The sequence below is a fragment of the Lissotriton helveticus genome, chromosome 5_1 (genome assembly GCF_964261635.1).
Source record: "Lissotriton helveticus chromosome 5_1, aLisHel1.1, whole genome shotgun sequence".
In the NCBI taxonomy this organism is placed as follows: Eukaryota; Metazoa; Chordata; class Amphibia; order Caudata; family Salamandridae; genus Lissotriton; species Lissotriton helveticus.
In genome coordinates this window covers 1,030,626,733-1,030,652,374 of record NC_136065.1, presented here as the reverse complement: position 1 = coordinate 1,030,652,374, position 25,642 = coordinate 1,030,626,733, and the positions used below count along the sequence as shown (strand labels likewise).

The following is a 25,642-nucleotide window of genomic DNA, read 5'->3' as shown; positions in this document are numbered from 1 at the left end:
ACAGCCAGGGCTCCTATGATCCTTCAAGCTGTAGAGCTGCTGGCAACTTCCTCTGGGTAGCGGCAGCATCAGCACTGATACTTGGGCAGATGACAGCAGAACACAGAAGAAAGCAAAAAGATTGCTTCCCTGGACCATGAGGAGCCACTTCTTGAGCCGCCATGGAAGTTTCAAAAGACTTTCGACTCAAAAAAGAACAAAATTGATGCTTCCTGGCCACAACAGCAGTAAGTACAATCTTCCATTTTCTGGCCACAAAGAATATGCTATTTCACTGTGCTAGCCTTCAAAAGATCAAAAGATGTTCCTTCTGCATGTCCACTGGGATTGGCTCTGACACTACTTGCATCCAATAATCTAGTGGGTGCTTCAAAGTTGCTAAACACCAATCCTAAGTGTGTTTCTCCAATTGTGCTCATTGGAATCAAAGATTCAAAGCTGTCCCAATTAGAGGCTGATAACAGTGGACAGCCATTATTTCCCCTCAAGTCACCAATCACGAGCAACACCAGGAACCTCTGAATTGTGTTTTAAGAAAGCACCACTCTAGACAGTCAATAAATGTCACACCTCTGTTAGTTATCATGGTGCAGCACTTCAGACACTCCAACATGACATGAGAGTATATTCTGGTACAAATACACAGCCCCGGGGACGGTTTTGGTGCGTGAGTCTTGCCTTAGAGCTTTGTTGCCTCCTTCTCAGCCTCCTTTAGCAGGGGTGCCACATCACTATCGTCTCTACTCTGCTGGGGCCCCTTCTCTGGTGTACTATCCTGGGGAGATAATAGAGTCTACTCTGATCCCATTACTGGAGACAGGTGCGCATCATCCATCAGAAGTACTGCACAGAGAAGCTCTCTGGGAAGCTGAGGGGAGGTGAACGGAAAACCAACCCAGGTGGTTTATTTCTTGCTCCCTGGCAGGTGGCGGTGAGTACTGAAGTACTCCCCATTAATCACAATGCTGGCAGATGCTGCATGGAGGACCCAGGGTGACCCGCTAGATGAACGGCAGCAAGGGAGTCTGCTCTGTCTACCTCCAAAGAGATTCCACCGCTGCACCAATGGTGGAAGGACAGCAGACTCTCGTATTCCAAGCCCCTATGACAGAGGAGACACCCACCCTCACAGATATAATGGCAGCAATAATGAGAGTCTGTACTGCCTTGAATGCAAAAGTGACTCTGTCTCCACTGAAGTCACATTGATGCAAGTGGATCTCCGCAATTTGGGGGTCCACGTCAAAGAGGCAAAACATTTGATCCTCGCCCTTAAAGCAGACACCAAGACTTTAAAGATCCAGGTCAAAGAATTGTGTGCCACCACCAATGCCTTAGAGACCAAGCTGGAACATTTCGAGGGACGGTCAAGCAAACACAATGTCTGCATAATTGGAGTCCCTGAACGATCAGAGGAACCGGCGGTTGGTTTGATCATTGAAGATCTTATACTCAAACAGTTGCAGCTTTGTGGCCTCCCCAACTACTTCTCCGTTGGGCATGCCCCCTGAGTTCCTGACACTCCACCAAGACTGGGTGCACCACGCATCCTTAATAGCACTCATCTTCAACTACCATGACCGAGACATTATTCTTCAAACTGCTCTCAGTACGCCACCAGTCAATTGCAACCATGCCACCATCACCTTCTTTACTGACTTTATTCTCCAAGTCCAAAAACAACATCGATCCTTTCATGAAGTCAAAAAAGTGTTGTGCGAATGTACAATAAAGTGCTCCATGAAATTTCAGGCGAAACTGCGAGTGATGGCAAATGGTCAAACCTGGTGCTTCAGCAACTCGGAGGAGGTTTGGGACTGGCTGGATGGCTGGAGAGAGATTGGAGGTGCTGGACCCCAATCTCAACATGGAAGACAACAGACTGGTGCTAGGACCCTGAACAGGATGCAGGAGGCCGAAGGCTAGCAACAACGATCCAACCTGATATGGAGCAATACTCCTTATTGGGCTTCCCAAGGAGACACTGACTGACACCAAGCTACTGAGGCAGCTCAGGACCTGTTCCTTGCACATTCAAGCTGCCCAAAACAGACATTGCAACTGCGGGGCGCTAACCCCTTTCCCAAGTTGATGATGTACGTCAAAACTTGGGACTGACAACATTTGCTGTAACATATCTTTTTGTTATATTATGGGGGGAGGTTGGGTGGCAATCTGGCGGGATCCACAGCCTCCTTTAGCTTGTAATATTTCTTGGGGTGACAGGCACTCTGCACAGTTGGGGGGAAGGCAATTTTAAGTCCATCATGCAGGGAGGGGCACAGTATTGGGGTTTTTATTGAATTGTTTGTTCCTTTTCTTTCATATCAGTGTTATGGTGAAGTTCTCACACTGACACTGCAGCAGTTCCAGACTGAACATTCCTGTATTTCATCCTTCAATCGACTCCATTGTTTAGGGGTTCAAGCTTCGTCAAGCGCATCTAGTTCCCTATGGACTCTAGGATACCGTTACTATTACCCCTGCCGCTTACCACACATTCCAAGACCATGGAGGGGGTCAAAATACACTGGCTTTATCCACGTTCTCTTGTCGTTTGTTATCCATATCTGCCACATTAGCGATTTCTAGCTTCAAGACCCTCTACCGGAATATCAATGGGTTGGGAAATAAAATCAAAAGAGGAGTGGTATTGCAATACCTTAAACAACACTCACCTGATGTAGTCCTCCTGCAAGAGACGCACCTTCAGGGGAACAACACTATCACAATGGAATGTGAAGTGACTATTAAATACAACAATCTTTATGTGGTATCTCATCATGCGATCCAGGCTAGACCTGATATTTTAGGCCTCTGAGAGGTCCATTGGCTGTAAAAAGAGCACAAAGCATTGTCAACTATTGTGACTAACATGTACTGGGCAACCAGACAGATAGCACAATGGGGCTGATTTGAAATTGCTCCATCAAGGTTGACAGATCCCCTTGGATCAGACTGGACGTTCTGTGATAATGTAGGTCCAGACTCCCCTCTTCGCTCTCACCGTAGCTTCAACTGCAGCTATAGAGGTATGAAAATTAAGTTTAACAAGAACAATTTTATAACTGTAAATTATTTGTGGCAAATAAGGAAATAAATAACCATGCAAATCAAATTTCTGGTTTCAAGAAAAAGCATGTTTGCGGTGAATGGATGCTAGTAGAACAAACATGCCTATATCATAAATACTAAAGGAATATTGGTACTTGACAAAACAATTCCCAAAGTGAAAGCTACAAATCGTTAAATCAGAAGAGTCCTCTGTGTTCTTAAATGTTAATGTACCATATCATTATGGTACAGGTTATTTGGGTCAAATACATATGTCATCTATTAGTGGAACAAAATTAAGAAAAAGAACAGACTTGAATTAAGCAAATAAAAAATACAAACACCAAAATCTTTCTGTGTAGCGGTGCTAATATAGTGCAGTTGCATATGCTAACTTTATAATGAATAGCCAGTATTAGCATCTCTATAAGCTAAGACCTTTCTTTTCAATGAGCTTCATGTTTTTGCAAATTCTCTTTAACTGACACCTGTGTTGCTGAAGCAGCTTATTGTATCTCACCATGCTCAAATATAACAATACATAGCGTATGTCTATTTAAAGGAAGATACAAACTATCCTCCATCAAAAAAATGAAATGACTTTCAATCAGTTATTCCTCACAAACCTTTGCATCTTTCTGAGAAAATTTAGCAATATTCCTCTGGTTTTCTGCCATATCACATCCCAGGAGGAGAGACCTTGGTGGCTTCCCTCCCACGCCCTGCTCCAAGATTGGTGTGAAAGAATGGGGGTCTCGGAAATACACCTTCAGGCCATGTTTCTATAGAGAGAGGAGAAAATATGGCAATATTAACACAGCACTATTTGTTGAAAGGAGAAAGAACAACTCTTTTAGTATAACTTCTGTAATTGATTTGCATGGATTCATGACACTGATGTTGGTGAAACTCTGCACCATGAAAAGAACTCTATTTAAGAATGCTTTTATCTGTATGTCGGGAAGTAAAACACCATCAAGAGGGGATAAGGTACCTTACACTCCCATAATGAGTGGCAATACAAAAATATGGGGGACACAATGCACCCAACTCACCACAATGATGCTCCCGCCCCGTGCGGCACACCCAGCGATGGTGGTGTGATGTCCATGAGCAGAAAAGGGAAAGACTTCCCTTCCTACCCAGTGGGATGCGAATCCTGACCAATCCTGGTGCTGTTTTCAGCATGAAAGCAGCTCCACGATTGGTGGGAGCAGGCTGCTCCAATGCTCATTTCAAGGCTGGCCTGTGCCAGCAATCCCCTATCTGTTCTCACAGCCCAAGGATTGCTGGGCGTACAGTGCACATTTCGGGCTAGCCCCAGGTAGCCAGCCGGCCAACTGGACAATCGCACTGAAAGGGCCAACAGTAATCCTGCAATAGCAGCATTCAGTCCCGTCCCCCTGCCTCGCACTAGCTCTGTATACAGCACACGCTGGTGACAAAATAAAATGGCATTATGATGCCTTTTTTATTTATTAATGTTTACTTGCTCCGCTCACAGCAGGCGAGACAACTCGCCTCACTTAGGACGAGCTGCCCCTCCTTACACTACGGATTTAACAAATAATTGGTAGAGAATTTCAAGCAATGATTCACGGGTGCCATACACCTGTCGCACTAGATAGCTTTCCGGTGAGGATAAGATTTGAATAAAGGCGAGGGGTTGTATCAATGGTGGTGTCTAAATGTCATTAGACACTGGAGTAGGCAAACAAGGTTTAATAACCAATTGAATTAGAAGACCAGGATGTGTTTTGCATCAATAAAAATAACGTACGAACAGTGATATCATTGAATTCTTACTGGTTATTAAGGATATATATAAATATCACATTCAGAGTGTTTTTATTTATTGTTATACATTAGTCAGGGTTTTTTGAGTGATTCCTAAAATGATAGCAGAGATGTAATTCAACATTTCTCTACAATGCTTTTCTATTTGGTCTGATTCTGAACTTTTCTAAACTGTATTAAGTTAAAACTGAAATGTCAGACTGTTTCTTTCACATCCTGCTGAGGTCCTATTTGCACTTAAGTATACAAATAAGTGATAAATGGAATGCTTGAATTAAGAATTAATCTCAGTCATTGGCAATTAGTTTGTTATTTTGCTCACCATGTCACTTGAGTTTGGACCCAAATATATGAAAATTAGTATTGACCCTGCTCAAGTTGGAATAGTCCAGCTTGAACTGCCAAGCCAATTACTCTCTGAACCAAAACACAAGCAACCCAGGATAGATTTTTTCCTAGCTATTGTCTCATCCGCCAGGTGTAGCTTGGTTCTAGGGACACAGAGTGCACGGGACCCACTTAGGGCGACACACTAAAGTATAAAATATGTGATGGATGGAATGCTTGAATTAATCTCAGACACTGGTAACTGCTTAGGCCGCATTTCAATCCATCATTAGTTTGCAAATCATGTCAAAATTCGTACAGCTGAGGAGGAGCTACGTGCCTGAATAAGATGGCCGCGTGAGCTCTCGGCTCTGCCGAGTCCGTCCGCCGGCTCCAACATCCTGCACTTAATCCTGCCCTCCAAGTCCAGTATCTGCAACCGGAGGACAGGCAGAGCGCCTGGGGCCAATTCCGGAGTTTCCACGAGACAGGGAACTGGAGACACGCCCGCCGCAGATGTGGGCCTAGATGGAGCCGGAGACCGGGGACTGGGGTCCGTGTAGTGGCCGCACCAGAGTGCAAAAACAACAGTGACCCCCACCGGACGCTGCCGGTCAGATCCCTCACTGCGGGGAAATTGAGAGCGGCAGTTGATGCGGAGGGTCGTCGGCGGGACCCAGGGGTGTCTACGGGGTGAGGCGGCAGCCCCCCGCCCTCCACACAGCGAGTAAAGAAAGCTTGGGGAGCCTCGGGTTCACGGATCACCAGCGATCAGCGGAAGCGGCAGCGGCAGCTGGAGATCTTTGCCGCGATCGGGGGTGAGTTGGGGATCCGGGTTGTGGTGCCCCCCTTTCCTTCTGTTATATTGCATCGTCAGCCAGCAGATGGGTGCCTGGAGCAGCGGAGGGGTCAGCATGAGTGTTGTGGCCCAGTGCATAATGCCCCTATAGAGCCTGGGACACCGGTTTCAATAACCACTGGTGTGAGCAGACTCGGACGCCGTGGGAAAACTGAAGAGAGTGTGTCCCTCACCCGAATTGCGGCCTTTGGAGAGGTGGTGACGTCTGGCGCAGAGGAGTGAAGTGGGTCCTGGTGGGAGACGTCGCCAGCAAAGAGTGGGTCAGAGTCAGTTACTGCCAGCCTGGGTTGAAGCAGTGGTCGACTGGGGCCCCCCCCTGGCAGGATACACGCTTGATGTCCCTGGCGAGCAGGCGGATGCGGCGAAGAGCCCGGGGTGAGGTGTTTCCTGCGACTATCCTTTGAATCGGTGGTCGGAGCGGGAGGTGAGCTGCGTGTATGATGGCTACCAAGCAGGATGGAGAGAGGCATTCCTCCAGGGGTCCGAGGGGCCTGAAACCAGTACAATCAAATAAGCTGGAACGCTACACGTTGCTGAAGGGTTCCCCGTCTGACTCGAGGTCCTCCGCTGTGTCCGCCGGGGGCCCCTCGGACCCGGGGGTGAGGGGGTGGAAATCACAGTGCATGACGTTATGGCGGCCATAGACGGAATCAATTGCTCCCTGGGACAGCAAATGGTGAAGATGGACACTAAGCTGGACATAGTGTCCATTGAAGTCAATCTCATTAGAGTGGACCTCACCAAGATTAATGAGAAGGTCGGTGGATATCAAGACGGCCAGTCTGGTGGACGACGTGGCACAGCTAGGGGTTCACTTGTTTTTGAGTTATGGTTTATATTATTTGGATGTTTGTTTTTTTCGATCAGGTGTAACAACGCTACAGGGCTGGACACTTTTGCGGGGGCGGGATGTCACTTAATCAGAAGAGGTCAGGGGTGAAGGAGCTTAGCTGGAATGTGAACAGTCTGGGAGATAAACTGAAGCGGGCATGGTTAGTCAATTTATCAGGAGGCATACCCCCGCTGTGATCCTTTTACAGGAAACGCATTTAGTAGGAAATAGATGTATAGCGCTTCATAGGGGAGGTTTTAAATTGGTGGCTCATGCAGGATTCACATCGGGTTCGAGGAAGGTTGGCATACTGATTAAGAACTCCTTTCCCTTAATGATACAAAACACTTGGGCAGGCAGACGGGAGAGGTATGTCGTGGTCACCGGTCTCTGGGAGGGTAAGGTTGCCACTTTCTCTTCAATATACGTCCCTCCTGGCCTACAAGACGGCTGGAATGCCAGAAACCGGTCCTCGGAAGCTGGTTTCCGGTCCAGGGAAGACATGGCTTGGCAGTTCGGGCTGGACTGTTCCCATGAGGCACAGGGTCAGACTGATTTGCATATAGCCATGTCTGAACTGGGGTGGCAGAGTGGGCTAAAGAACGGTGATGGATTAAACCCAGATCTTTTGACTGGGTGTGAGTGTTTGATTGATTCAGATGCTCCGTCCATCACCACCCCCTTTTGTACCGCTTTTGGCCGCCATAAGTGTGGCAGGGTATGCTCAGACGTGAGTCGCCTGCTCACTTTGCCACTGGATTCAAGCAAGCCGGGCTGAAGACGGCTGGAATGCCAGAAACTGGTCCTCGGAAGCTTGTTTCCGGTCCAGGGAAGACATGGCTTGGCAGTTCGGGCTGGACTGTTCCCATGAGGCACAGGGTCAGACTGATTTGCATATAGCCATGTCTGAACTGGGGTGGCAGAGTGGGCTAAAGAACGGTGATGGATTAAACCCAGATCTTTTGACTGGGTGTGAGTGTTTGATTGATTCAGATGCTCCGTCCATCACCACCCCCTTTTGTACCGCTTTTGGCCGCCATAACTGTGGCAGGGTATGCTCAGACGTGAGTCCCTTGCTCACTTTGCCACTGGATTCAAGCAAGCCGGGCTGAAGACGGCTGGAATGCCAGAAACCGGTCCTCGGAAGCTTGTTTCCGGTCCAGGGAAGACATGGCTTGGCAGTTCGGGCTGGACTGTTCCCATGAGGCACAGGGTCAGACTGATTTGCATATAGCCATGTCTGAACTGGGGTGGCAGAGTGGGCTAAAGAACGGTGATGGATTAAACCCAGATCTTTTGACTGGGTGTGAGTGTTTGATTGATTCAGATGCTCCGTCCATCACCACCCCCTTTTGTACCGCTTTTGGCCGCCATAAGTGTGGCAGGGTATGCTCAGCCGTGAGTCCCTTGCTCACTTTGCCACTGGATTCAAGCAAGCCGGGCTGAAGACGGCTGGAATGCCAGAAACTGGTCCTCGGAAGCTTGTTTCCGGTCCAGGGAAGACATGGCTTGGCAGTTCGGGCTGGACTGTTCCCATGAGGCACAGGGTCAGACTGATTTGCATATAGCCATGTCTGAACTGGGGTGGCAGAGTGGGCTAAAGAACGGTGATGGATTAAACCCAGATGTTTTGACTGGGTGTGAGTGTTTGATTGATTCAGATGCTCCGTCCATCACCACCCCCTTTTGTACCGCTTTTGGCCGTCATAAGTGTGGCAGGGTATGCTCAGACGTGAGTCCCTTGTTCACTTTGCCACTGGATTCAAGCAAGCCGGGCTGAAGACGGCTGGAATGCCAGAAACCGGTCCTCCGAAGCTTGTTTCCGGTCCAGGGAAGACATGGCTTGGCAGTTCGGGCTGGACTGTTCCCATGAGGCACAGGGTCAGACTGATTTGCATATAGCCATGTCTGAACTGGGGTGTCAGAGTGGGCTAAAGAACGGTGATGGATTAAACCCAGATCTTTTGAATGGGTGTGAGTGTTTGATTGATTCAGATGCTCCGTCCATCACCACCCCCTTTTGTACCGCTTTTGGCCGCCATAAGTGTGGCAGGGTATGCTCAGACGTGAGTCCCTTGCTCACTTTGCCACTGGATTCAAGCAAGCCGGGCTGCAGATGGCTGGAATGCCAGAAACTGGTCCTCGGAAGCTTGTTTCCGGTCCAGGGAAGGCATGGCTTGGCAGTTCGGGCTGGACTGTTCCCATGAGGCACAGGGTCAGACTGATTCGCATATAGCCATGTCTGAACTGGGGTGGCAGAGTGGGCTAAAGAACAGTGATGGATTAAACCCAGATCTTTTGACTGGGTGTGAGTGTTTGATTGATTCAGATGCTCCGTCCATCACCACCCCCTTTTGTACCACTTTTGGCCGCCATAAGTGTGGCAGGGTATGCTCAGACGTGAGTCCCTTGCTCACTTTGCCACTGGATTCAAGCAAGCCGGGCTGAAGATGGCTGGAATGCCAGAAATCGGTCCTCGGAAGCTTGTTTCCGGTCCAGGGAAAACATGGCTTGGCAGTTCGGGCTGGACTGTTCCCATGAGGCACAGGGTCAGACTGATTTGCATATAGCCATGTCTGAACTGGGGTGGCAGAGTGGGCTATGGAAAGGTGATGGATTAAACCCAGATCTTTTGACTGGGTGTGAGTGTTTGATTGATTCAGATGCTCCGTCCATCACCACCCCCTTTTGTACCGCTTTTGGCCGCCATAAGTGTGGCAGGGTATGCTCAGACGTGAGTTCCTTGCTCACTTTGCCACTGGATTCAAGCAAGCCGGGCTAAAGACGGCTGGAATGCCAGAAATCGGTCCTCGGAAGCTTGTTTCCGGTCCAGGGAAAACATGGCTTGGCAGTTCGGGATGGACCCTTCCCATGAGGCACAGGGTCAGACTGATTTGCATATTGCCATGTCTGAACTGGGGTGTCGGAGTGGGCTAAAGAACGGTGATGGATTAAACCCAGATCTTTTGACTGGGTGTGAGTGTTTGATTGATTCAGATGCTCCGTCCATTACCACCCCCTTTTGTACCGCTTTTGGCCGCCATAAGTGTGGCACGGTATGCTCAGACGTGAGTCCCTTGCTCACTTTGCCACTGGATTCAAGCAAGCCGGGCTGAAGACGGCTGGAATGCCAGAAACCGGTCCTCGGAAGCTTGTTTCCGGTCCAGGAAGACATGGCTTGGCAGTTCGGGCTGGACTGTTCCCATGAGGCACAGGGTCAGACTGATTTGCATATAGCCATGTCTGAACTGGGGTGGCAGAGTGGGATAAAGAACGGTGATGGATTAAACCCAGATCTTTTGACTGGGTGTGAGTGTTTGATTGATTCAGATGCTCCGTCCATCACCACCCCCTTTTGTACCGCTTTTGGCGCCCTAAGTGTGGCAGGGTAGGCTCAGACGTGAGTCCCTTGCTCACTTTGCCACTGGATTCAAGCAAGCCGGGCTGAAGACGGCTGGAATGCCAGAAACCAGTCCTCGGAAGCTTGTTTCCGGTCCAGGGAAGACATGGCTTGGCAGTTCGGGCTGGACTGTTCCCATGAGGCACATGGTCAGACTGATTTGCATACAGCCATGTCTGAACTGGGGTGGCAGAGTGGGCTAAAGAACGGTGATGGGTTAAACCCAGATCTTTTGACTGGGTCTGAGTGTTTGATTGATTCAGATGCTCTGTCCATCACCACCCCCTTTTGTACCGCTTTTGGCCGCCATAAGTGTGGCAGGGTATGCTCAGACTTGAGTCCCTTGCTCACTTTGCCACTGGATTCAAGCAAGCCGGGATGAAGACGGCTGGAACGCCAGAAACCAGTCCTCGGAAGCTTGTTTCAGGTCCAGGGAAGACATGGCTTGGCAGTTCGGGCTAGACTGTTCCCATGAGGCACAGGGTCAGACTGATTTGCATATAGCCATGTCTGAACTGGGGTGGCAGTGTGGGCTAAAGAACGGTGATGGATTAAACCCAGATCTTTTGACTGGGTGTGAGTGCTTGATTGATTCAGATGCTCCGTCCATCACTACCTCCTTTTGTACCGCCCCCTGGCCTACAGGCAGATACTTTCAAAGATCTCGGTGCGATATTTCTCGCGCTTCCGGTGGGCATTCTGGTGTGGGGGGGTGACTCTAACTCTGTTATGTCCGGGGAAGAGGACAGGCACCCTCCGCAGGCACTTAGGCCGGCTCTGAGAGGGCTTCCTGATTTTGTTGAAACTTTGGGGCTGGTGGACGGGTGGCGGCTACATAACCCCGGGAAAACGCAGTACACGCATGTATCGGGGTGCCACCACAGCATGTCTAGAATAGACTATATCCTGGTCCCGGTAGCGCAGTGCCTCATGATTCGCGACATCCGCCATTTGGAGCGAGGGATCTCCGATCACTCCACTGTGTGGGTCCAAATGGAATGGGACTACCTAAATGTAGGTAGGGTGGCTCCTATCAACCCGTGGTATGTTAAGGACCCCCAGACGCGGGGGAGGTTGGTTAGGGTCACCGATCACTATTTACAAGAAAATGTAGGCTCGGTGGAGTCGGCCCAGACGGTAGGGGAAGCCTATAAGTCGGTGATCCAAGCAGAGGCGCTGTCCGCGATAGCAGGGAAGAAGAAGGAGAGAGGGGCTGAGCTCGGGAAAGCGGAGGAGGAAGTATTGAAGGTGGAGGAGGAACTGGCCAGGGGGCTTACCCTGGAGGGGCTCCATTTGGTTTGGTTAAACCAAGACGAGTTTCGTGGTATCGTGGTATCGTGAGAGATAGGGCAAAAGTCCAGAGCAGGGAGGTTCAGGGCAGTCTTTACGAACTTGGTAGCGTGGCTGGACAGGCGGAAGTGGGTGTCCCGAGTGGTACCTGAAATAGAGGGTCCGGATTCGGTTCCGGTCACACATGATGCCATAGGCTTGGTGAGGTCCTGTGGGAAGGGGGCGGAGTTGGCCAAATGTGACATCAAGTCGGCCTTTCGCCTCCTACCCATTCATCCTGCGGATTTTCCCCTGTTGGGCATGCAGTTTGACGGGTCTATCTTCGTGGACATGGTTCTGCCGATGGGTTGTGCGATTTCCTGCGCGCTTTTCGAGTCTTTCAGCTCCTTTTTGCAGTGGGCCTTTGTGGACCGCAGTGGACACCGGCTGGTGTCACACTATTTGGATGACTTTCTGTTTGTGGGCGCGGGTCGCTCTGGCGCCTGCGGCGAGGCTTTGCTGCAGTTTCAGTTGTTGGCGCAGGATTTTGGGGTGCCGTTGGCACCGGAGAAGACGGAAGGGCCTAGTTGTTGCCTGACTTTTCTCGGGATTGAGTTGGATTCGGTGGCTTGGCAGGCGCGTCTACCGGTACGGAAGGTTGCGGAGATGCAGGAAGCTTTGAGAAGTGCTATCGAGGTCCGGAAGCTGGAGATGAGGTCTGTGCAGCGCTTGTTGGGGTTGTTGACCTTTGTGTGCAGGGTTGTGAGGGCCGGGAGGAAGTTTTGTAGGCGGCTCGGCATGGCCATGTCGGGGGCGGTCCTCCCACACCACAGGATCAGGATCCCGCTGGGGGTCCGGTCGGACTTGCGAGTGTGGCTGGTTTTCCTGGAAGATTTCAATGGTGTGTCCTTGGATTTTGCGCGCGACAGGATGGTGTGGCAGGTTCAACTGTACTCGGACGCGGCGGGTGCGGCTGGCTTCGGGATTTTCTGGGACGGCCGCTGGTGTGCGGAGCAGTGGCCAGCTCATTGGCTGCGCCAGGGCAGGAGCATTGCGTTTTTGGAGTTTTTTCCCTTGTTGGTGGCATTGTTGGTGTGGGGCCCGGAGTTCAGGAACAGGTCTGTGTTGTTTCATGTGGACAATATGACTGTAGTGGACTTGGTGAACAACCAGAAGGCGAGGGACCTGCGAGTGCTGCGCTTGCTGTGAAGTTTCATGCTGCTGTGTCTGCGTTTCAATGTGCTGCTTCGCGCGCAACATGTGCCTGGCGTGAGTAACGAAATTGCGGATGCGTTATCTCGTTCGCAGTGGCAGCGCTTCAGGGAGCTGGCGCCGGGAGCAGAAGTTTGCAAGACAAAGGTGCCGGAGGGTATCTGGGCCTGGGGGGAGTGAGAGTGGTTGGGCTGGTTGAGAGGTCGATAGCGGAGTCCACTAGGCGGGCGTACAGGTTGGCGTGGGCTGAGTTTGGGTCCTTGGTGGGGGGAGAGATGGGAGTGGGAAGGTTGCCCAAGGCGGAGTGTGAGCGGGGGGTGGTGCAATTTGTGTTGGATTGCATGGATAAAGGGCTGTCGCAAACGACAATTGCTGGCAAGTTGGCGGGAGTTTCTTTCTACAGCATGGTGTATTTGGGTTTTGATCCGGCTAGGACGGATCTGCTGAGTCGAATGTTGAAGGGTTGGGGTCGGGTGAGGGTGGAGATGGGTGGGGGGGAACTGCCGCGTGAGGCAGTTACGTTTGATTTGTTGGAGCAGGTTTTGAGGGAGTTGTTTTTCTGTTGTTATGATGGGGAAGAGGTGGCGCTGTTTCGCCTATGCATGATTTAGATGTTTTTTGGTGCCTTTCGGGTGTCGGAGTTGCTTGGGACACGTGGGGCGCCGGGTCGGATGTTTGCCGATGTGCGTGTGGATGGGGTTCGGTTGGGCATTTGGTTGGGGCGTTCCAAGACAGACCAGTTGGGTCGGGGCAAATGGGTGTGGCTGTAGGAGAGTGGGTGCGAGGGCGTGTGCCCGGTGCAAGAGTGGCTGGGGTTTTGTGGTAGAGAGCGGAGGTTGGATGGGGAGATTTTTGTGCATGCATCACGGAAGCGCTTGACGTCTTCTCAGTTGCTGGCGGTTCTGCGGATGGCTCTGCGAAGGCTGGGCAGGGACCCGGCGCGTTTTGGCACGCACTCGTTTCGGATTGGGGCAGCCACTGCAGCGGCGGGTTTGGGTTGGTCGTGGGAGGAGATCCGGAGGATTGGTCGATGGCGGTCGCGGTGCTGCAAACATTACGTGCGTAAATGAAGGGGTGGGGCGTGCTGCTTGGCCGGCTGCACTGTTTGTTGTTGTTTTTCTTGTTCTGCTGGGGTACTAATCTCTTTCTCTTCGTAGGTTGTGTTCGTGGGCCGGAGGCCAAGACGGTCACCTGGGTCGTTGGGCACTCTTTTGTGCACTGGGGGGAGAAATACGCTGCCAGGCGGGTGTACGGCCGTAACCTGGGCCTGAGGAGCAGCCATCACGAAGTGCAATGGTGGGGTAAGAGCGGAATGCGTTGGGGAGAACTGCTACCATGGCTCACAAGGAAAGTGTCGCAGCTGGGCTGCCCGGACATGCTTATCATCCACTTGGGCGAGAATGACTTGGTGAGGCAATCGGGGGTGTCACTTTTGCATTTGATGCAGAGGGATTTGGAAGCGATGAAACGCAATCTGGCTGGCGCCTGTATTGTGTGGACTGAGTTTGTTCCGCGAAGGATTTGGAGGGGTGCGCTCAAGCCTGCGGCCGTGGAACGGGTCCGCAGGAAACTGAACAGGGCTATGATACTCTTTTGTGCGGATAAGGGTATCAACGTGCTGGCTCATGTCGGCTTCAGCTGGAGCAGCCACTTCTTTTCCGAGATGACGGCGTGCACCTTTCTCACATGGGGAATGCATTTTACCTGATGGAGTTGCGGGACCTGATTAGCCATCTGTGGAATGAATCGATCTGATGTAAGAGAGACTGAGTTCGAAAGGTGCACGCTTGGTGGGGCAGGTAACCGCCCTCCGGGGGTTCCCTGGGTGGCGGGAACTGGGAGGGGTGGGGAGTCCATGACGGGCAGAATCACCCTTTCAGGGAGGGGGTTACAGGTGCAGGATGGGGGGAGTGGTAGACGGGAGTGTGATGGATAGAGATGACGGAGGAGTCGGAAAGTGAAAGGGGAAAGTGAATGAGATGCAAAGAGGTCATGGTGTGAATTGGGAGTGGCTGGTGGAACACGTGAGTGGATGATGGGGTGAATGGCAGGATGTTGGGGGGATTGTTCAAGTTAATGATGTTATGTTTATTGTTGAATGTCATGCCTGTCCTAATAAATGGCCTTTTACGCTAACTGATGCGTGGAGTGGTTATTGCGCGAAGGGCATTTTGACTGCACTGGGGGAATGTTGCTACAAAGTTACCTCATTGGCCTCATTGGTCTTGTGGCTGCCATCATTTGTGTTATATCTGCCACTGTGTATGTCAGCATGCAAGGAACAATTTCAAACTCTGGACCGAGGAAGTCTATTCCTAAACTGGTGTATATACGCCTCGGTCTCTTCCTGCCCGAGTTTGTCTGGGCCACTTTAGGAGCAATATGGGTGTCTGACAACAGTGTGCTCTGTGATCGAACTCTGGTGCATGTTGTACTTGTCACAGTTATTGCAAGCTGGTTTATCATCATATTCTCCACAATTGCAATTGTAATTGTGTTTGATCCTTTGGGCAAAAAAAGAGTTCCATATCTTAGTGGAAATGAGCATCACGACTTGGAAAGCAGTCAGTCCAGACAAATGTTCTACAATGTCAAGAAGGCCACAACAAGAGTTTGGGAGAGCCGACTCAGGCTGCTCTGTTTTTGCGTTGGTCGTGATAATGACAATCGAGCAGCTTTCTCAAGCATCATATTTTTCGGACACGGACCTGGTACCCAGTGATATAGCTGCTGGGATGGCACTTCTGCATCAAGAGCAAGATAAAGTAGATCTTTGCAGAGAACCAGAGGAAGTAGTGTGCCATTCTCCAACTTCAACTGAAAGAGACTTGGATGTCGAATTAGAAATGTCTGCCCACTAGATGAAGTTTGCTGCAGCAGCTTATGGATGGCCACTCTACGTATTTAGCAATCCACTCACTGGACTATGCAAACTGAGTAGGGATTGTTGCAGAAGCAGAGCCCAAGAATATGACATTGTTGGGGGTGAAATCCTGAATTGTCACTTTGGAGCCATTCTGCAAACCACAGGCCTTAAATACAGAGACTTCATTCACATCAGCTTTCATAATAAAATTTATGAAATTCCTTTTTTTGTTGCTTTGGATCACAAGACAGAAGCCATCCTAGTAGCTGTACGAGGAACCTTATCACTGGAGGATGTACTTACGGACCTCTCAGCAGACTGTGAAAACCTGCACACAGAGTGCGTCGAAGGGGACTGTTTCGGACATAAGGGGATAGCCCAAGCTGCAAGTTATGTATACAGAAGATTAAAAAATGATGGAATTTTGAACAAAGCATTTGCAGTCGCTCCTGAATACAAACTTGTAATAGTTGGCCATAGCTTGGGAGCTGGAGCTGCTGCAATATTGTCTATATTGCTGAAAAGTGAATTTCCAACACTACGATGCTATGCCTTTTCGCCCCCGGGAGGTTTACTAAGCAAAGCGCTTGCTGATTACTCAAAGAAGTTTATTGTGTCTATAATAGTTGGAAAAGATCTTGTTCCAAGGTTAAGTATGCCTAATATGGACGATCTGAAGACAAGAATATTAAGAATGGTCGCCAATTGTAATAAGCCTAAGTATAAAATCCTGCTGCGAGGATGCTGGTATGAAGTTTTTGGAGGAACTCCTGATGACTTTCCAACGGAATTGGATGGCCGAGCCCAAGCTGCATTAGCCCAACCTCTTCTTGCTGAGCAGAGCTTGCTGACTCAGCGATCACCTTCTTACAGTACTCTGGTCGACACACCACCACTGAATTCTCCATCTCAGTATCCCATGCTGTATCTCCCAGGAAGAATCGTACATATTGTAGAAGAAAGCAGTTCTGGAAGGTTATGTTTTTCTGATGTTACGTATAGTGCCAAGTGGTCGAAAGAAACTGCCTTCAGCAGCATTTTCATCAGCCCAAAGATGATCACGGATCACATGCCAGACGCCGTGCTGAAAGCTTTAAGCAGCTTGAGTCCAGAAAAGGCAAGCTGCATCTCTTGCCAGACTCCATAAGGTCCTTTGAGGACTCATGTCATATGACTGCTACAACCATACAACGATTCAGAAAAGGGGGGTGGTGATGAACAGAGTGCCTGAATTAAGCAGACCACTCTTACCCAGTCCAAAGATCAGGGCTTGATCCATCACAGTTTTTTAGCTCACTGCACCATCCCAGCTGAGAACTTGGCTATATGCAAATTAGTCTGTTCCTGTCCCAGTGCATGATGGGAACAGGGCAAACCAAACTACCAAGCCAATTCTTATACTGGGAAGGAAACAAGCTTCCGGGGACCGGTTTCTGCCATTTCAGGCGTCGTCGGCCCGGCTTGCTTGAATCCTGATGGTGCAATGAGCAAGGGACTCACATCTGAGTATACCCTTCCACGCTTATGGTGGACAAAATGATTCAGAAAAGGGGGTGGTGATGAACAGAGTGCCTGAATTAAGCAGACCACTCTTACCCAGTCCAAAGATCAGGGCTTGATCCATCACCGTTTTTTAGCTCACTGCACCATCCCAGCTCAGAACTTGGCTATATGCAAATTAGTCTGTTTCTGTCCCAGTGCATGATGGGAACAGGGCAAACCAAACTACCAAGCCAATTCTTATACTGGGAAGGAAACAAGCTTCCGGGGACCGGTTTCTGCCATTTCAGGCGTCGTCGGCCCGGCTTGCTTGAATCCTGATGGTGCAATGAGCAAGGGACTCACATCTGAGTATACCCTTCCACGCTTATGGTGGACAAAATGATTCAGAAAAGGGGGTGGTGATGAACAGAGTGCCTGAATTAAGCAGACCACTCTTACCCAGTCCAAAGATCAGGGCTTGATCCATCACCGTTTTTTAGCTCACTGCACCATCCCAGCTCAGAACTTGGCTATATGCAAATTAGTCTGTTCCTGTCCCAGTGCATGATGGGAACAGGGCAAACCAAACTACCAAGCCAATTCTTATACTGGGAAGGAAACAAGCTTCCGGGGACCGGTTTCTGCCATATCAGGCGTCGTCGGCCCGGCTTGCTTGAATCCTGATGGTGCAATGAGCAAGGGACTCACATCTGAGTATACCCTTCCACGCTTATGGTGGACAAAATGATTCAGAAAAGGGGGTGGTGATGAACAGAGTGCCTGAATTAAGCAGACCACTCTTACCCAGTCCAAAGATCAGGGCTTGATCCATCACCGTTTATTAGCTCACTGCACCATCCCAGCTCAGAACTTGGCTATATGCAAATTAGTCTGTTCCTGTCCCAGTGCATGATGGGAACAGGGCAAACCAAACTACCAAGCCAATTCTTATACTGGGAAGGAAACAAGCTTCCGGGGACCGGTTTCTGCCATTTCAGGCGTCGTCGGCCCGGCTTGCTTGAATCCTGATGGTGCAATGAGCAAGGGACTCACATCTGAGTATACCCTTCCACGCTTATGGTGGACAAAATGATTCAGAAAAGGGGGTGGTGATGAACAGAGTGCCTGAATTAAGCAGACCACTCTTACCCAGTCCAAAGATCACGGCTTGATCCATCACTGTTTTTTAGCTCACTGCACCATCCCAGCTCAGAACTTGGCTATATGCAAATGAGTCTGTTCCTGTCCCAGTGCATGATGGGAACAGGGCAAACCAAACTACCAAGCCAATTCTTATACTGGGAAGGAAACAAGCTTCCGGGGACCGGTTTCTGCCATTTCAGGCGTCGTCGGCCCGGCTTGCTTGAATCCTGATGGTGCAATGAGCAAGGGACTCACATCTGAGTATACCCTTCCACGCTTATGGTGGACAAAATGATTCAGAAAAGGGGGTGGTGATGAACAGAGTGCCTGAATTAAGCAGACCACTCTTACCCAGTCCAAAGATCAAGGCTTGATCCATCACCGTTTTTTAGCTCACTGCACCATCCCAGCTCAGAACTTGGCTATATGCAAATTAGTCTGTTCCTGTCCCAGTGCATGATGGGAACAGGGCAAACCAAACTACCAAGCCAATTCTTATACTGGGAAGGAAACAAGCTTCCGGGGACCGGTTTCTGCCATTTCAGGCGTCGTCGGCCCGGCTTGCTTGAATCCTGATGGTGCAATGAGCAAGGGACTCACATCTGAGTATACCCTTCCACGCTTATGGTGGACAAAATGATTCAGAAAAGGGGGTGGTGATGAACAGAGTGCCTGAATTAAGCAGACCACTCTTACCCAGTCCAAAGATCAGGGCTTGATCCATCACCGTTTTTTAGCTCACTGCACCATCCCAGCTCAGAACTTGGCTATATGCAAATTAGTCTGTTCCTGTCCCAGTGCATGATGGGAACAGGGCAAACCAAACTACCAAGCCAATTCTTATACTGGGAAGGAAACAAGCTTCCGGGGACCGGTTTCTGCCATTTCAGGCGTCGTCGGCCCGGCTTGCTTGAATCCTGATGGTGCAATGAGCAAGGGACTCACATCTGAGTATACCCTTCCACGCTTATGGTGGACAAAATGATTCAGAAAAGGGGGTGGTGATGAACAGAGTGCCTGAATTAAGCAGACCACTCTTACCCAGTCCAAAGATCACGGCTTGATCCATCACCGTTTTTTAGCTCACTGCACCATCCCAGCTCAGAACTTGGCTATATGCAAATTAGTCTGTTCCTGTCCCAGTGCATGATGGGAACAGGGCAAACCAAACTACCAAGCCAATTCTTATACTGGGAAGGAAACAAGCTTCCGGGGACCGGTTTCTGCCATTTCAGGCGTCGTCGGCCCGGCTTGCTTGAATCCTGATGGTGCAACGAGCAAGGGACTCACATCTGAGTATACCCTTCCACGCTTATGGTGGACAAAATGATTCAGAAAAGGGGGTGGTGATGAACAGAGTGCCTGAATTAAGCAGACCGCTCTTACCCAGTCCAAAGATCAGGGCTTGATCCATCACTGTTTTTTAGCTCACTGCACCATCCCAGCTCAGAACTTGGCTATATGCAAATTAGTCTGTTCCTGTCCCAGTGCATGATGGGAACAGGGCAAACCAAACTACCAAGCCAATTCTTATACTGGGAAGGAAACAAGCTTCCGGGGACCGGTTTCTGCCATTTCAGGCGTCGTCGGCCCGGCTTGCTTGAATCCTGATGGTGCAATGAGCAAGGGACTCACATCTGAGTATACCCTTCCACGCTTATGGTGGACAAAATGATTCAGAAAAGGGGGTGGTGATGAACAGAGTGCCTGAATTAAGCAGACCACTCTTACCCAGTCCAAAGATCAGGGCTTGATCCATCACCGTTTTTTAGCTCACTGCACCATCCCAGCTCAGAACTTGGCTATATGCAAATTAGTCTGTTCCTGTCCCAGTGCATGATGGGAACAGGGCAAACCAAACTACCAAGCCAATTCTTATACTGGGAAGGAAACAAGCTTCCGGGGACCGGTTTCTGCCATTTCAGGCGTCGTCGGCCCGGCTTGCTTGAATCCTGATGGTGCAATGAGCAAGGGACTCACATCTGAGTATACCCTTCCACGCTTATGGTGGACAAAATGATTCAGAAAAGGGGGTGGTGATGAACAGAGTGCCTGAATTAAGCAGACCACTCTTACCCAGTCCAAAGATCAGGGCTTGATCCATCACCGTTTTTTAGCTCACTGCACCATCCCAGCTCAGAACTTGGCTATATGCAAATTAGTCTGTTCCTGTCCCAGTGCATGATGGGAACAGGGCAAACCAAACTACCAAGCCAATTCTTATACTGGGAAGGAAACAAGCTTCCGGGGACCGGTTTCTGCCATTTCAGGCGTCGTCGGCCCGGCTTGCTTGAATCCTGATGGTGCAATGAGCAAGGGACTCACATCTGAGTATACCCTTCCACGCTTATGGTGGACAAAATGATTCAGAAAAGGGGGTGGTGATGAACAGAGTGCCTGAATTAAGCAGACCACTCTTACCCAGTCCAAAGATCAGGGCTTGATCCATCACCGTTTTTTAGCTCACTGCACCATCCCAGCTCAGAACTTGGCTATATGCAAATTAGTCTGTTCCTGTCCCAGTGCAACAGCAGCTCTTTCTTTCCACTTCTAGGAAGTTTTGTGATCTCTTCTTCTGTTGAACTGCATTGATCAAAGTGCAATGAGCGTCCTGTACAACAGATCAAGACTGAAATCTAGTGAATGTCTATACAAGTCAAGGCCTGAAATCAAAGGTCACCTTCTACAAGTCTGAAGTAAGAGGCAACCTTAGGGAGGAATGTATACATAGCTGAGCACTGGCCACTATCTGGTACTACAGGAATGTACCTCGGATGGACACCATACATAAGGATTAATGCACTGGAATTTATTTGAGCATCAGATTTAAGAGAAATAAAATGTGCACAGTGAAAAAAAAAGAATTAAACAAAAACTGTTTGTTAATCCTCTGTCTAAACTCAAGTGCAATTCATCACTACCACTGCCAATACAACGACCACCTCCGCCACTATTACAATCACCAGTGTTGTAAACCCCCTGGCAGTTCCTGTTTTTGTCTCTTCTATTTGTATCATTTGCCTGCTTTCAGAGTCTTTTATTTCTTTTTGGAAAGAGTGAATCTCGAAGACAGTTGCAGAAATGTTGGCATCATATCTGCTTACCATCTAGGATGACATATTTTATTGTTTTCAGTTATGAAGGCTGCCATAACATCATGACAACTCACTGTATAAGTTGATACTTTTTATTGTTGTCATTATAGGCGCATTTAATGATTATGTGAATCGAGATGACACACTTATTGGCATGATTGTTTAGTCTTTTTGACACTTTAGTGTCTGGAAATAGTTATGTTCTATATATATAAAGATCCACAATCAGATTCTATAAAACCCCAGGTATCTGATTATAGGTACGAGGGCCTTCCCACTAGGACTATCAGTCAAGAGGTCACGTCGGTATCCATTGCCAACCAGGAATGCTGTGGGATCTTTAAGAAATCCAAAACACGGGCTTGCTATTTACTGCTTCTGGTAACATTTAGCATAGCACCCAAAAATAGCTTTAGGGTGTTAGGATACTAGGAACTTGTTACTATGTTAAAAATGTTCTTTCTGTTTTTGCTGACCATGACATGCATCACTAGGGGCCAGATGTAGGTAATTCTATTTTACCGACTCATAAATACCGAATTTTACCGATTCGGTATTTATGAATCGGTAAAATAGAAGTTCCGAGATTTAGGTAAATCCAGATGTTGATTTACCGAATCGGTAAAAGTCGGTATTTACCGATTTGGTAAATACCGACCGGTAATGCCCATTCATTCCTATGGGCTTTGAAGCCCATAGGAATGAATGGGCATTACCGATTCGGTATTTACCGAATCGGTAAATACCGATTTTCACAAGGGTGCAGGGGGTGTCACTTTGACACCCTCTAGCACCCCCAAAACGGTTTGGGTGCCATGTGGCAGGCATACCTGCCCTAAGGGCAGGTCTGCCTGTCATATGGCACAGGTGTGCATGCACACATGTGCATGCACACCGGAATCGGTATTTTACCATCAAATAGAATTTGATGGTAAAATACCGATTTTGTAATGCTTGTGGGACTCAGAAGAGTCCCACCTACATATCAATTTTACCGAATCGGTAAAAATACCGATTCGGTATTTTACAGAATCGGTAAATTTACCGATCGGTAAATTTACCGATTCTGTAAAATACAGGGCCCTACATCTCAAATTGCATTTACCGGTCGGTAACGGCCGAATTCGGCTGTTACCGACCGGTAAATGCCTACCTACATCTGGCCTTAGATTCCTTTAAGTATTCTGTGTGGTTATCATTCATAATTTATGCCTTGAGATAGGATTTTAAAATAAACACTTTAAAAGTTCCTGTCGGGTTTCTTAGTGCTATTTGAGTGTGTTATTCAAGAACGAAAGAGGGTTTGGAGTTAGAATGTGTCCCTGAACCAATCTTGTGGGACTGATTGTAACCAGGTACATTTGCTGTGCAGTATTTCTCAGCAGGTTTTGAATGGGTTGCAGTCCAATTGGATTTCTAATTGTATTGGGGCACTGACTGAGTCCTTGGTCCAGCGGGTTAGAAATCCTACCCCTGCTGCTGGGTGAGGGGGGTGTGGGGGTCTGTTGCCCCCAGAGAACCTGTTATTTTGGTGCCCTTTGCGGGCCCTGATTACCTGGATCTTTTGTCAGATTTTGATGACACACTCAAAAAAACAATCATTATACATAGATGTCCAAAGCAATATTAGCTACCTCCTTCAAGGTAAATAGGAAATCCATGATTACTATAGGTTTTTCAAGCTTAACTCTTAAAAGGCTATTCTCCATTCTGTGATGTCTACATTTTGGATCTCAGGTTTAATTGAAAATGTCCAGTGACATCTGAATTTTGGAAAAGAATTCTTGAAAACTGTCTCAACTACTGTTATAATGTATTACAAGTCGTCCTGTTTGCCAACATACATTGAAAATCTCCATTTCAAGAAATAAAGTTTTATCAAAATTATTCTGCTTTGAGTTAGATGACATACCAACACACTTCACAGTTGTTCAACATGTACAAATGGGTTGCTGTTTGCTGCTGGTTTCATGAAAAGTAGCTTAGACCACCATGGTCTTATTCTGTATTGTTATTGGAGAGTTTGTCATTGCTGTTATTGAATGGAGACTACAGGCCTGAATTAAATCTTGGCAGACAGGTTACTCTATCACAATGGTGAAGGATATCCCATCCACTGAATATAAATCCCATTATATCCTTGGGATTTATATTTAGGCAGACGGGGTATCCATAACCGTTGTGAGGAAGTAACCTGTCCGCCAAGATCTAACTCAGGCCTTAAATTCCTGTTAATACTGTGCCATTCCCTGTGGTTTAAGAACTGCAACCTCAATCTTCTTCTCAGAGAGCATGTAGGGATCACATTGCTTTGAACATCACTCCATTTAATGTGCTGGACGGTGTGATTTGGGAAAAGATTCCCTATCGGATCAAGAGACCAGCAGAGTTATTGAAGATGTTCTATGTGTGAAAGAGCTCACATAATAATACCTCATTCCTTTTCAGATTGATGGGACATCAAAGGTGTAAACAAAATTTTAAAAGATTTACAAGCATTTGCTACATTAGACAATGAAGACCCCCCATTTAAATGCTGACAACCATAATGAAATATATTGCGTTCACCATTTTGGCCCTCACTTTGCAAATAGAACCAGTACTCTCAAGACATACATAATTGTATAGAGTGGGAGCTTTGAGGGATTTCCACCCACGAATAGCCATCCAAATTCTGAAAAGAAATTCCCATTATTTCAACGATGTTCACTGATCAGACCTATCAGCCTTCTTCAATCCAAAAAGAAAGAAAGTTGTCAAACAAACCTGATTACTAATTATAAATTGATATATTCCCATAGGAGGTTGTGAGTATCAAAAACAAAATATTTTAAGAAAAAAGTATTGGAGGAACAGAATGTTTGCAAATTCAGAAAAAGAAGCCTTATATAGAACATGTAAGTCGGAACAAAAAAATCCTAGTAGTAAAGATGTGCCACTGTGCCCTGGGTACCCAACTGTACTGATGTCTGGATCCATAATGCTGATTTTCTTTCATAGGTGAACAAGGATCATGCATGTCTTCCACGACATAGGCATGTCTCATTGGATTGTGGTCTTGTTGGACTGGGACGGGCACCCTCAGCGTGGTGGAAGGCTACCGCTTTCACCTGGGGTTAAATAGCATGCATGAGCACGGTGGTGGCAGCAGACTGTGTAGTGATCAGTAATAGTGAACAGGACCTATGTCCCTGCCTGTGTCACTGAAGTGAGGGTTACAGGCTCACTCACCTTTTTAAAGGTTCTGCTACTGTGTGCTTAACTCACACTTGGCCTACGCCAGGTAAGATGAGGAGTGCTAGTGACTACATTGGTTGTATGTGTTCCTGGGAAGGGTACAGTACAAGTACTGAGCAGTACTGTGCGGTGCATGGGTGGTTAGTACATGTACTGAGTGTATGTATGCCGAGAGGAATACATTACAGGAGAGACTTAGGGCTGTGCAATGCATGTATGGATAAAGCATGTGCTGAGGGTATGTGTACTTGTGTGGAGTACAATATGAAGTGTGCATATTGTACACATGGGTACATGTAAGGATACAAGGCATGGATAAACAGTGCTGGACTGAAAGTGTGCCATAAACATACACTGAGTGGGTGTGCCTGCAATGGTACATTGTATGGAGGACCCTGGGTTGCATTTTGGGAAGCCCAGGCCGACCTGGTGAAGACATGAGGAGGAGTGGAATCTCCCCAGGCAGATTGGTGTATTCCTACATTTCTGTGAGCTGGAAGGCGCATACTGGAGGGGAAAGGCAGAGATTCCCTTTATATTTCAAAAGATTGCTCTTCGACTCAGTGATAGATCACAAGGAAGGGGCCTGGACACACCTCAGGAAGGGAGATGGGGCTGATGAGAGAATCATATAGAGTAGGGTTGGGGGTTTGGGATTAGCATTGTGATGCACATACCACCGTGTCTGAAATCCAGGTGTGAACTCTGGTCACTCTCATGAATTGTGTTGTGGACAATCAGCTTCGGAGTAGTGCCTGCTGAAGAAGACCTCTTTCATGAAGGAAGATAAAAAGGAGAAGTGGCCCTACTTCAAAAGAAGCAGAACCACAGCATAAAACTTCAAAGTCCCAATTCTTAAATCACATTTGGTGTCTGGCAAAGAACTTTAAGAAGGAGAGGTTGAATCCCCAAAAATGTGTCATCTGCCAAGCATACAGATGGGCTGTGAGAGGAAAGGAAGCTCTGCAAGACTGCTGCCTGTAACCAGGACTTCTGCCTGTGACCAGGACCGCAGGACTGCGGGTCTACGCCTGCTAGTGAGGGGACATTCCTAGAGAAACCAAGACCA

At 48.4% G+C, this 25,642-nt stretch overlaps 1 protein-coding gene and 1 pseudogene across 1 annotated transcript in view; one reads left to right on the top strand and one right to left on the bottom strand.

The window, feature by feature from the left end:
• PYROXD2 (pyridine nucleotide-disulphide oxidoreductase domain 2) overlaps positions 1 to 25,642 on the bottom strand; it is a 541,945-nt gene that overhangs the window by 450,403 nt on the left and 65,900 nt on the right. Inside the window, exon 5 of the mRNA XM_078643559.1 lies at positions 3,681 to 3,836. Within this exon, the coding sequence (XP_078499685.1) occupies positions 3,681 to 3,836 (156 nt within the window). The remainder of the gene's footprint in view (positions 1 to 3,680; positions 3,837 to 25,642) is intronic.
• On the top strand, positions 6,669 to 16,802 carry LOC144756475 (diacylglycerol lipase-beta pseudogene; annotated as a pseudogene).